The sequence below is a fragment of the Apodemus sylvaticus genome, chromosome 4 (genome assembly GCF_947179515.1).
Source record: "Apodemus sylvaticus chromosome 4, mApoSyl1.1, whole genome shotgun sequence".
In the NCBI taxonomy this organism is placed as follows: Eukaryota; Metazoa; Chordata; class Mammalia; order Rodentia; family Muridae; genus Apodemus; species Apodemus sylvaticus.
In genome coordinates this window covers 108,913,339-108,926,197 of record NC_067475.1, presented here as the reverse complement: position 1 = coordinate 108,926,197, position 12,859 = coordinate 108,913,339, and the positions used below count along the sequence as shown (strand labels likewise).

The 12,859-nt window shown below is 40.1% G+C and overlaps 2 protein-coding genes across 11 annotated transcripts in view; one reads left to right on the top strand and one right to left on the bottom strand.

Annotated features, from left to right (window-relative positions):
- Nucleotides 1-4,327, bottom strand: part of P2ry12 (purinergic receptor P2Y12) — a 49,399-nt gene extending 45,072 nt beyond the window's left edge. The window contains exon 1 of the mRNA XM_052180466.1: nt 4,104-4,327. The gene's annotated coding sequence lies outside the window, so the exon portion shown is untranslated. The remainder of the gene's footprint in view (nt 1-4,103) is intronic.
- The window catches only part of Med12l (mediator complex subunit 12L), a 307,885-nt gene that overhangs the window by 260,038 nt on the left and 34,988 nt on the right, over nt 1-12,859 (top strand). For 7 of the 10 annotated variants that reach the window (XR_007977519.1, XR_007977518.1, XM_052180453.1 and 4 more), the window contains 7 exons: nt 806-917; nt 2,119-2,208; nt 3,221-3,330; nt 3,549-3,684; nt 4,453-4,620; nt 6,251-6,613; nt 8,520-8,676. Coding sequence is in view for 8 of the 10 variants with exons in the window: in XM_052180453.1 (XP_052036413.1) it covers nt 806-917; nt 2,119-2,208; nt 3,221-3,330; nt 3,549-3,684; nt 4,453-4,620; nt 6,251-6,613; nt 8,520-8,676 (1,136 nt within the window). In the remaining 2 variants the exon portion in view is untranslated. The remainder of the gene's footprint in view (nt 1-805; nt 918-2,118; nt 2,209-3,220; nt 3,331-3,548; nt 3,685-4,452; nt 4,621-6,250; nt 6,614-8,519; nt 8,677-12,859) is intronic. The other 3 variants (XM_052180458.1, XM_052180460.1, XM_052180455.1) reach the window with 1 other exon arrangement.

The window sequence follows — 12,859 nt, the reverse complement described above, 5'->3', positions numbered from 1 at the left end:
ATACTATAAATTTTATGTCCAAGAAGTTTTAAAGATAAAAGTCATAATTTCTTCATTCTATAAACAAGATAGAAGTAATAATACTACCACAACTGACTTCTTTATTGCCTGCCTATGCAGCTCCTGATTCAGACATTTTGGCCTAGACTTATTCTTTAGGAAAATTTTCTTTTTACTGTATCACTCAGTTGGCCCATTTGTTCTTGATGGAAGATATCTTGCTAACATGAAACCTTTAAGAGGAATTTTGCCCCTTTCCAGTGGAGGCCATGGGCTGTGTCGGAGCCCGGCACGTGACATTCCCGCAGCATCTTGCTTTTTGAGGCCTCAGACCTTGTTGTGTTCCCTCCCCAAAGTTACTGTTGGCCTTTGAGAAATATGCAGCAAAGAACCACAGGCCTCCAAAGTAGTCAACGTACACAGAGATTCACTTCCTGAAGAAGGGTTTGCTCTGAGTATATTTTGTTTGTTCTTTGTTTTGTTTTCTCTGCATACATTTATATTCTTTGTCCTATATATTTAAATTTTTTCCTGGTAACATAAAGCAAGTTCATCACATACACTGTAAGTTTCTGTTGCTTTGGGAATTCCTTCCAGAGCAATAGAGTGTTGCCATTCACAAGCTTGACCGGTGGTTTTTAGTCTTGCAAATACAGAAAGTGTTTACACTTCCCAAGGGTTCTCTGGTGCTTTACCTTCATCTAGCAATAAGTAAACAAGAGCCATGAGTGAGTCTACTGGGAAGACCAGCTGTTGCTGGTCAAGCCATTCTTTCTAACTACATCTATTAATACTTCCTTTGTAGTATGTCTCTTTTGAGTCAGCAACCTTTCCTCTCCTTGGTCCTTACCTGCCTTAAGGGGCAAGATGAACAACGGGAAGGCCTCCTAACATCTCTGCAGAATCAAGTGAACCAGGTAAAGTGCGAATATTAAACCGGGCCAGTATCTTTCTGATGGTATTCATTATTTCCCTTTCATGATTTCATAATATGACATTAGGTCAATGTTCTGTCACTGAGAGGCTAAGAAACACAATCCGTGTCCCATTCTACCTAGCATCATGGTCACCAGAAGGCTGACAAAATGTATAATAACTGTGCATTGATATGTAAAGACTATATAAGTAAGTTGTTGCGCACTGCATAGCAGCTCACTGATCTCTGTCGGGCCTGCCTGGAAGCATGGAGTCAAAGAGAGATGTTAGATTGGTTTCGTGGGATGCATTATCCTGATGGGTGAGCTCTGCCTGGTGGCATTAAATGAGAGTTGATGACAGGCGCAAGGGCACCAGGCTAACTCCGTTGTCTTGTCATCACATCCACACATTGGACAGGTCTTTTCTCTGTCTAGCTTCCAGAGTGAACCATTTAAATATAAAGCACGCATGTTTCTCCTCAGACCTAGACTAAAAATTCCAGGGCTGAACTGATAGAGCCACTCCTGATTGGGCATTTGCTGTCGCTTCCAGTGGGTTTATCCTCTCGTTCAAGCCTCGCTGGCTGGGCCAGCGTTCTGGTCTAGGTGCCTGACTGAGCACTTCCTTCTTTTGTTGCCTGGAAGGATCCTGGTCAGAACTTAAGCAGACCTGTTCCTGCCCTTTCTGCAGGTTTCTGTTCACCTTGCCTCCCTTTGCCCTTGCCATAGTCATATCTGTGGCTTTTTTTCCCCTTTGTGTGTGTGTATGTGTGTATGTGTGTGTGTGTGTAGAGTGTGTACTGGTATTGAACCTAGGACCTTGGTTAGATTAGCTCTCTGTCACTGAGTGTTATTGTTTGTCCTTTCTTAGCTTATTATTTTGTGGTAAAATCTTGCCCAGTGACATTCATCCCTCTCAGTCAGTGAACCTGAGTCTTCCTCTTCTTCCAGATAGACAAAATCCTAGTTATTTTGTAATTTCCTGGGTAGTTGGGAGAAGAGAGTCTTACCTAATCACACACACACACACACACACACACACACACACACACACACACACACACACACTCAGCAGGTAAAGAGCTTGATATGCAAGAAGTTTTAGCTGTCACTGTAAAGCTTAATTTTAAACGTGTAAAAGTCATCATAGCATAGATTAAAGGGATTTCTGTTGTTTTTCTTTCCTTGTTCCCAATCTTAGATTTTAAGTAACTGGAGGGAAGAAAGATACCAAGATGATACGAAAGCCCGCCAGATGATGCATGAGGCTTTGCAGCTTCGCCTGAATCTGGTAAGGACCGTGGCAAGCGTTTCCGTCACACCTCTCTGTGTGTGAAATACCAGGTTTCAGCTTCGTCTGTGGACGGAATCTGCCTAACAGAGTGCAGCCTTCCTCTTTCTGCCTCTCTACCTACTTCCTTTTCTCTTAAACCTTCTGTTTCCTTAGCTGCCGTCTTTCCTGTCTGGGCTGAGTTCTAGACAGTAGTGTTTTAGGCACCTATTTGTGCTTTCCACTGAGGAAGCTCCATCTGGCAATCTTGCCTTCTCATTGTGCATGGCTAAGGGGAGGTCCCACAAACCTTTAATACGAATGTCAGCTTTCACTGTGTTTTATTTTACAACCATACAAATCTGTCAGCTCTAATTTTTCACAGAGAGACATTCTGTCCAATTGATTAGATAAAGACAAATCTCACAAGAATATTTTATAGAAATTGAAAGTTCTCAATGTATTTTGTATTCCCTTAAAATTTCTCTTGGCAAACCCTAAATCTGCCCTGGGTGACTGCTCTTCTAGCTGTTGGCTCCCTGACCTCTCAGGACAGTTGCTCACCTGGCCTTCAGCACCCTGACCTCCTCACAGGAGCTGGCAGGCCTGATACATTCCCTTCTCCTCATCCTTCCTTCCGTGTTACAGAGCATTTCCAGGGGTATTAGACGCAATAATGATCAAATATCATACAGTTGCAGGTAATAAGACAGAGTTTTGATGCTCTTCAGGTTTACCTGCAGTAATGTCTAAAACTAAATACCATGAGAGACTGGTAAGAAAAGAAAACTAATTTTGTGAACACATTCAAGGATTAATTCTTTTTGTTAAGTTTTGAATGCCTGTACTTGGTGGAAAGAGTGATAACCGCATAGCTAGAAGAGGCAGTTGTAGGATAATCCAGAGTGTGGCTAGCAAGAACCAGTTCTTAACATCTCTTCTGTTTTAAAAAATCCACATTTGGGCACATATGGTAATAGGGCTAGTGTTTTCTCCTAGAGATACAAATTCTTTATTGTATTTTGTATGCTAGGTAGGAGGAATGTTTGATACGGTACAGCGGAGCACACAAGGGACCACCGACTGGGCCCTCCTACTCCTCCAGATAATAACTTCGGGAACTGTTGACATGCACACGAACAAGTATGTGGGGTTTTTGTTTTGTTTTGTTTTTCTTTTTGTCATCTTTATATCTTTTTTCTGCATGCATACATGGTATAAGCTTTTTACTGACAGTAAATTCTGCCACTTACTGATTTAGCTGTCATTAAAAAATTAGCACTTTCAGTAGAAATGCTTAGATAATTATGTGTATCCTAATTTTGTTTTTAAGAATAAAATGGGCTTTTCTTTCCTCTCAGTGAATTATTCACAACGGTTCTTGACATGCTGGGTGTTTTAATCAACGGGACATTGGCTTCTGACCTATCAAATGCTTCCCCTGGGGGATCAGAAGAAAACAAACGCGCATACATGAATTTAGTAAAGAAACTGAAAGTAAGCTTGTGATCCGCCTCTGTTCTGAAATCAAGTGGTTTATGGATTATTGTCTGATTTCCTGCTCATTAATTCACATGTGTAACTGATTCAACAGATGGTGAATATTTATTAGCCTACACCTAGACTGTCTGTCCTTCAAAATTACAAGTGCGATATCTAAACGACTTTTCTCTGAAAAAGTGTACTCAAAACCTGTTTTAATTGTTAAGGCTTTTAAAAATGCATTATCAGATATCTAACCAAAACTCCAGTGTCAGATTTCAGTTAAACCCATGCTTGGATTTACACATACAAATGGGAAAAAAAAGAGCTCTGCATTGAATTTGTAAACCCACTAACAGTCCTGGATGTGAACGGCACATAGACATTGCAAATACATAATCTGTAGACTTTATAGTAAAAGAACTGATGGTTACCTTGCAGTGTGAGCCTGGATACGGGAAAGTGTCCGTGCGGCGGCTCCTGCTGTGTGACAGCAAATGACACTGGCGTTTTGTCATTTCAGCACTCTGATGTGTCATGGAGAACAAGACTGCCTTTGTGTGCACCCTTATTTTCTACTGGAATAGAAGAAATGAAACATTTCACCAGTCCAATTTGCAGCTGTTCCATAGACTGCACTAAGGACTAAATACATGCTAGATCTAAAAAAAGGAAATGTGTCACTGGGGAACTTCCTTCTTGTTAGCTTTTGCTTCATTGTAAAGTCAGAGTTTTTGCCTCACTTCTCTCTTGCTTTTACATTTTTTCTCCTTTTTCTTCTAGAAAGAACTAGGAGACAAGAGGTCAGAAAGCATTGACAAAGTTCGACAGTTGCTGCCTTTGCCAAAGCAGACTTGTGATGTCATCACATGTGAACCCATGGGTTCTTTGATCGACACAAAGGGAAACAAAATTGCTGGATTTGACTCTATTGATAAAAAACAGGCAAGAGTAAATGTTTTTTTCTTCATATATAAATATATCTTGTTATAGAAGCCAAGTGACTTTTCTTAATTTTCAATGGTAATTTTTGGTCATCAAAGCACAATAACTATTGGCATTACAAAAGAACCATCATTATCCTTAAAGATCTTCATTTAAAATGCTTATCTGGACTTAAGGAAATTCTAGACTCTACCAAAAAGATTAAGTAACAGCTTAGCATAAGAAATGAAAGTAAAATGAAATTATTATTTTACATTAGGGTAGGAAACAAAATATGTTTATAGAAGAAAATGTGTGTTGTTAAGAATTTTCAAGCACTAAATGAGCAGTATTAAGTAAAACTTGTAAGTGTTACAATACTACAAATTCTCAAAGAAGCAGTATTAGATGGTCATCTGCTTTATAAGACAGTTTTGAAGGTTCTTTAAAATAGCAGAATGCACTGACTAGACATTGGCACTGCTGCCCTTAGTGGGAAGTAGATGCACTTTCAAATGCAATGGGATATATAGGTCATGGTCCAGAGAGGATTAGGATGCACTGATGGGGAACCACTTAAGTCACACAGAGAAAGGTAGTCAGAGCAGAGTTCCTACAATAGTGGACATACAGACCATTCTGACAGACTAAGAGTTATCCAGAAAATACAGGACAGGTGGTGAAAGTGTAAGGTAAGGCAAGAAAGAAGGAGACTAATGAGAAGAAAAGCCGTGCCCTCAGAATTCTGAGTTAGCCCAGATGCCATAGGAGTGTGGCCAAGGAAGGGAAAATCCAGAAGTCTACAATCAGGGTCACCCAGGATCCATTTAGATGTGAGTTCTACTCAGGAGAACGATTTCATCACATGGCAGACAACACGGAGTGGTGACATTACTGGTAGTGTTAGAAGAGGTCACACTTAAAGAGGAGGACAGACAAGAACATATATGCTCACATGCAGTGGGGAGGGGCAAAGGGCCCTTGGCCATTTTTTTGAAGAGAAATGTCTTTGAATTGATATGCTTGAGAAGTTACCAAGAAATGTCACCTATTAGCATTATAAATAAAAGCATTCTATTTTTCAGAAACAAAATTGAATTCCTTACTGGGATCCAGTAAAGATGCCTTGGAATTGAAAGACTTAATATGTATTATACCTGTTTCTATAATTAGGTTCTTTCAAAATATTTTGTTCAGAGAAAGCTACATACATGTGCATGAAACACGTACTAAATTGAGTCCATATAGGTTGGATGAAAGTGAATATGAGTCCAATCAGAGGCAGACTATATATTGACTTTTAAAGCTTGTATAATACTAAAAATAATGGATTCCTGCGATGGTTATAATTTAGAATTATAACACCAACTTTACAGGATACTTGAGAAATTATGTATTCTATAACATACTTGAATGAGAATGTTATTTCATACTAAAATATTGTAGACTACCATTAGATGCCTCAAGGGAATGTCGGGTGGTGCAGAGCACTGGAGAACTGAACTTCCAAAGTTCTGAACCCCAGTTCATACGGTTTAAATGAGTACTCCTGTCTGCTGAGTTCCCTAAGCCCAGTCCAACCGCATGCTTGCAAGCTTGTCCTGTGAGTTGGGAACAGGCCAGGTTGTATTGTCACAGATTGTTCTTTTTCCCACAGGGTCTCCAGGTCTCTACGAAGCAGAAAGTGTCCCCATGGGACCTGTTCGAGGGTCAGAAGAACCCAGCCCCTCTGTCCTGGGCCTGGTTCGGCACTGTCCGTGTGGACCGGAAGGTGATCGCGTATGAGGAACAGCACCACTTCCTTCTGTACCACACGCACACCATGCCCAAGCCCCGAAGCTACTACCTCGAGCCACTGCCCCTGCCTCCTGAGGAGGAAGAGGAAGAACCCACGTCTCCAGTTTCTCAGGAACCAGAAAGGAAATCGGCTGAGCTGTCAGATCAAGGAAAAACTACAGCTGATGAAGAGAAGAAGACAAAGGGAAGGAAGCGTAAGACAAAATCAAGCTCACGCATCGATGTGAGTGGGGGATGTAAGGAGAAGGTTGGGTCATGGGCACCTAGGATGGGATTCATCCGTGGCCAAACTGTACACCTAGAAACCTCACAAAGAATGGTATCAGCTTTCTTACATAGAGTTTCCTAACAAGTGTCTGCACTAATAAATGAAGTCTCATGGTGACAGATATGAAGTTTTTCATTTTCCACTGACCACTTTTTGGGGGGTGGGGATGTGGGATTTGTTTCCATATAGCCCTAGTTGCCCTGGAACTGCTTTGTAGATCAGGCTAGCCTCAACTCAGAAATCTGCCTGCTTGTGCCTCCCGAGTTCAGAACTAAAGGCGTGACCCACCACACCTGGCTCGCTCTTTACCTTTAATAACTATTTAGCTTCAAACTTCAGTAATGAGTAATATCAAATTAATAAGCCTCATAATTTCCCTGGGTTTGAAACTTTTTAAGAGGTATATAATTCTACTTTCTTAAACACATATAATAATAAGTATGTCTAAATATCTTATTTTGAATAATTCGTATTTGTGGTGAATTAACGTTTTAAAAGAAGTTCCTTCTACTTTTCTCTGAATGAATTTGTATCTGATTTTACCCAACAAAGTGGTCCTGAGATCTTGTTCTTTGCCACTGTATCTTCTACCCCGTTATTCTTTAACCTATTTTCAGATCTTATAAAGAAGATAAAATAAACCTAGTGTAAAGTCAACTTATACTTTTCCTTACCTTTTGAACACCTGATACCTATAAGATGATAATTCAGAAATTATTATATAGTATATGAGATGCATTATTTAAAATGGCCTTCTTATTTGAAATTACTCGGGTTTACTTCAGAGAAAATTTAAGAACCTTTTCTATAGAGTGCAAGGATGTTCTTGATTGGCAGAGAGGAAGTACTTAGAGTTCTTGAGAAGTCACTCGAGTTCATGAGCAGTTGCCATTACATTCACCTGTGTCAACACTGGATCATGCTTCTTCTTGGATGATAGCTTGGTGATTAATACTGTTAGAGATGGCTGCTGTCACATTCAGAGCCCACTTGAGTACCAGTGCCTTCTCTCAAACCTGGGACTCCCTGGTCCACCAAGGGCAGCTTTTCATATACAAAAGCCTTACCTAAATATATTCACAGTCCTCCTGCTCATGTTACTTCTTCCCAGTCAGATTTCATCCTTTTGTAAAATCTAAGTATACTGGGCTTTTCATGTCCGTCAACCTCTAGGGGTATTGCTAGAGAAAGGATGGATGATGAGGGAATTGAGACTTTCTGGTCTGATCTTTAGGGTCTGTCTCTTTTATGAGGAGGAGAAGACATGGGCACTTGGGGAATGTTTTTTTTGAGTGGTGCCTTAAAAACTGTGGGTAAGACACTAGCGAGGCCTGATATGTTAGCACCATGAGCTTTTCTTACTCAGTTCTTAATCCTAACCTGTGATAAAGCCTTCCAAGATGAGGCCAGCAGGAGACTCTGCAGCTGTTGTCTTCTTTTAGTTACAGGCATTGTTCAGTGTTAGTAGTAGATAATTCACTTGGCTTATTATTATTATTATTATTATTATTATTATTATTATTATTATTAATGTCTTCTCTAAGGAACATGGAACATACTTTTTTTTTCCTTTTTTGGTGATTGTGGTATGAAGATGGTAACATAGATTGAACTTAGGGACTTATATGTGTTAGGTGACTCTTATTGAGCTAAGTACTTTTTAAATCAAAGAAAAAAATTAATCTGAATGAGCATTTTTAAGGAAATGGGTCAACATGTATAGTCTCTCCCCTTTCACACAGAAAAATAGCCTTGAGTTCTGGGACGGGATTATCTCACGTAACTGAACAGGATGAACTTATATTGATTAACCATGTGTGGCATACTCAAGCCAATTTGTTTTTTACTATTTCTGTTGAAGGAGTATCAACAGACCAACATATACCGAGTGCCTCCTAACTACTCCCCCATGTCCTCCCAAATGCTGCATCACCCACAGCCTGGGCTGTGGGGTTACAACCTGGTGAGCCAGCCCCAGCAGCCCAGCTTCTTCCTACAGAATCAGTCTCTGAATCCAGGTGGGTATGAGCCGGGTAACACTGTGAGGCCGTTCTGAGCAGCACTGGAGGTCCTCCTTGCATATAAACTTTATCCTCTACAGGATGAGAATTTCTGTACTCTGGTACTCAGTTCACATCTTCATAACCCACACCCCTAACAATTTGTTTTTCTTCATCTGAACTAAGATAAAGCTGCAGCTAGACCCCAGTAGCTTGCTTGTGATGTCCCAGGTACCACAGTAGAGGATGTGGCAGGAAAATCACTGCGCATTGTCAAATAGCAAGAGCGCGTCTCCTTCACTGATGTTCATAAAGACCTGAAATTACATGCGTGGATTATAGAATTTGTTAGAAGGAGATTGTGTCGCCTAAAGTCTGAGCTACCAGATATAAAGTTGATAAGTTTCATGTTTATAAAATGCACATGTTTTTATTGGCTATAATTCCCACTTGTGTTTTAAAAGATCAGACAGTATTGTAGCTTCCCTCTCGTCCATTACAAATTTGAAAATAATCATGACACAGCTCAGAAGTTTAGTTTGGCAAGTACATTTACGTTTGGCAAGTAGATTTCCATACTAACACAGAAAACTACCACATCAATAGTAGTTATTCCTGATCATAGTATTGTTTGGTTCAAGCCCAAGTACATCTTACAATCCAAATGAATATTTTCCTAGATAGAAATATTTGCTGATTCGAAATTAGTTTGATGGGAAAATGTTTTTAAAGGATTAAAAAAAAAGTTAATTTTATGCACAGGCAGATATATGCACATATAACTATGTTCATAACTTTTACTTATATGTACATACAAGTGCTTTTACATTTAATGAAAAAATATGTTTATAGCCTTTATATCATACCCATACAGTAGGCAGGTTCAGTACATGAGCTGAACATTTCCTAGGTCCTTGTCCTTGTACTTGATGCTTTCTGAGCATACAGGTTCTCCCATCCACAGTTTATCACCTGCCTCCGAAGGCTTTGCTCAGATATTACTTTCACATTGAGGTCCAACCTAGCCAGCTCCTCTGTTCAAAGTTGTAATATCTATCCCCCTCCTGGTCTCCGTGTTTCTCTCCCCTTCTGTCTGTTGTATAGCACCAGGAGCATGAAAGGCTTCCTTGGTCACTTCATATGAAGATATGTACTTTTGCTCTTGTGTTCACAATGATGTCCTTACAAGTTAAGAACGTTGACCCAGTCTTAAAAATAAATGTTGGCTGCATATGGTAATGCATGCCTATAGGTGTTCAGGAGGCTGAGGCAGGAGGAGCACCAGGAGTTCAGGACTGTTGAAGCTGTATAAACTGGCAGAGGGTGGGTCCTTTTATCCACAGCACACACCCTGAGCATCTGGCAGCAGCAGGCAATGACTCAAACAATTGTTAGGTCCCTGAGAGCAGGTCAGATGATTTGCCTGTATATTAAGAGGGTTAGCATTAACCCTAGGGTTAAGGGTCCTAGGTTTGAAGTCTAACATGGAATACTGGTCAAAGGCTGGGGAGGAAAAAGATTCAAGTAATGGTGAGGGGCACTCTTCAGCAGCATCTTGTTCCCTGACACAGCCTGAAGAGACAGAGAACAATCACATTTGTTGGACTGGTTTCTGTCAGCTATCAGCAAGTCTGGTGCTTACCAGTTCTGCAAGACCACCTGGGCTGGTGTGATTCCGCCCATTTTGGAGCAGTTTGCAGGCCTCTTTTGATTCCTGGAGAGTGTCTGTCTGTTGAGTGAAATCTTCTTAGATAGATATAGACTATGGATAGGAGGTAAAGTTAAGAAACTTAGGGGGGAAAACATTTATGTTGGTTATACACTTGAAACTTCCAGGCCTATGGTCCTGGTAGTCAGGGTAGTGGTCAGAAGGCCTGAAGGTCAGGGGAAGCAAAGGCTCCCCCTCGGGGACAGTGCTGTTGACTGGCAGGAGCTCTCATCTAGAGTCCATTTGACCTGTGACAGGTGGATCCCAGTCAGGAATTCCTGGAGCTCACATAAAATTATTAAAAGGTTGCAAAAAGAGATGAAAGTTTAAAATATGTTAGTATTACCACTGTTTGTAATCTGTACTGAATTCCTCTTTGTAGAAAAAGCAGCAGCTAACAAGTATCTATAAATGGCTGGAGTAGACTCATGCTTTTGAGCCAGAGCAAAAGCTTGTGTAGCTAGAAGAATGGTTCTGGGTTAAAAGCATGAACACTCAACTCTGTCCTGTCCAGAGTGATGTGATGTGGATATATATAATAGATGATAGATATGATATATACATATATATCATATCTTGTATAGATGGATAGATAGATGATAGAGATAATGACAAATGATACAGATAATTATAGCACAGTGGGAGTTTTAGTCTCTATTTAGAAAACGAATAAAGGAAATTTACACTTTGAGCCCTTGACTAAGATAACAGCAGCCAGTGCTGTACCAAGGCTAGATTAAGAATTTATCAGAATTCCTCTGATGAATATGCTAAAACTCTGAACTTTGGAAGTATTAACATCAGCTATCAACTTTAAGTCTCCTGTTTCACATTAAATCACCTCCTCACACCTCTTCCGCCTGCATTTATGTATCTTAAACCACTTCCTGAGACTCTCACAGTTTATATTTACATTCCTCAGATCCCTTCCTTAGACAGTCACAACTTTCACCCACATATCTGAAATCACTTCCTAGACCCACACAGCTTGTATTTACCTACCTCAAATTACTTCCCCTAGACTCTTACAATTTACATAAACTTTAAACTTCCCCCCCCCCCCCGCCCCCATTAAATCATTTACCATGAGACCCAGGGGGTTGATTACTGAGAGCAGTCATTGATAAGCAATCTCTTTTAAGTAAGAGAAAATAGTAAAAAGCAGAATTTTAATTAGTAATAGCAGTATGATAGCTGGAGTTTGTTTTTACATTGAAGTTTGTTTTGTGAGCCTCTCTTTTCTACTGAATAGCCTATAAGGGATGTAAACCTGTGTGTGAGCCTGCCTTTCTCAGCAGGAAACCTAGTTGCTCAGGTAAAGCAAGACCTGATTTTTAACATCTGAAACAGATTGTCCAGACAGCCAGCTGCAGACTTGCAGGAGGGCAGAACTCACTAAAAAGTAGGCTTTCTGCTGCTAAACTGATAAAGCTCAGGCTAGCCTTCAACACCATCAAGGATTGTATCCGTTAAAATGGCAGAGACTACCTGGACAGCCAGCCTGGGCTTGTCCATGGTGATCTCTGTGACTTTCTTGGGGGCAAAGGTCACCAGTCTTTGACTATCACACAGGACAACATTAAGTCTTCAGCTACCAGACCTAGAATATTTGAGAGATTTTCCTGTGGAAATGAACCTGGGAAACCTGACCTGTCTTGGTGAAGTTGAGTAGAGCAGTCAGCTGACCATGTCCCCAGCTTGGGAAGGGTTCTGGTGTCAAGCAAGGCATTGAGCAGTTCTTTGCTAGTCATTGTTACACAATCTAGTAAGAGCTCTTTGCCAGCCGTCTTTAGACACGTACACTTGTTATCTGTATATATCAATATGAATGATTTAAGAAAATAGGGAATAGTAAGTACTAAGTTTAAAGTAGTACTCTGTAGATGGTAAGGAAAATCACCTAGTAGAAATGCACAGAATATTTTAGACAGATTTGTAACATTTTGGTTTTTGGTTGGTTCAGAAGTACAATGTTATAGAAGACATAAAAAAAGTAAATGAAGGTAGCCGGCAGTCTGGTTTCCAGGTTTCCTTTTTTCTGTAAGAGTGCACTGTCCTTAGTTTAGTACTGTGATTGTTAGTAGCATTTTATATCATGCTGCAGTTAAGTTACCTAGACATAGTTACTCGGTTACTCTTATGCCTCTGAATGACCGATGCCCATATTGTTAACTGTGGTGCTGAGTTTGAAGGATGCCTCCAAAGCAAGGGCCTGTAAGATGCTTTTCTGTCATACACACTGCCTTTTTTTTTTTTAAAGAAAGATGTAAAGAAGCATCTTTTGTGAGATATGAGCTTCGACTTTTTCTCATTTGTATGTATCATGGAATAGAGATGATTTCTGAGGGAAGCCTCCAATTGTAGAAATAAGTTTTTAGGATCTTTTTTTTTTTTTTTTTTTTGGTCTCTTGAGCATCCATGATCAAAGAGATGTTTGTAGCATTTGAAGTTTTCAAGCATTTCGGATCTTTAAAGTGCTTTTGTTTTTCTATT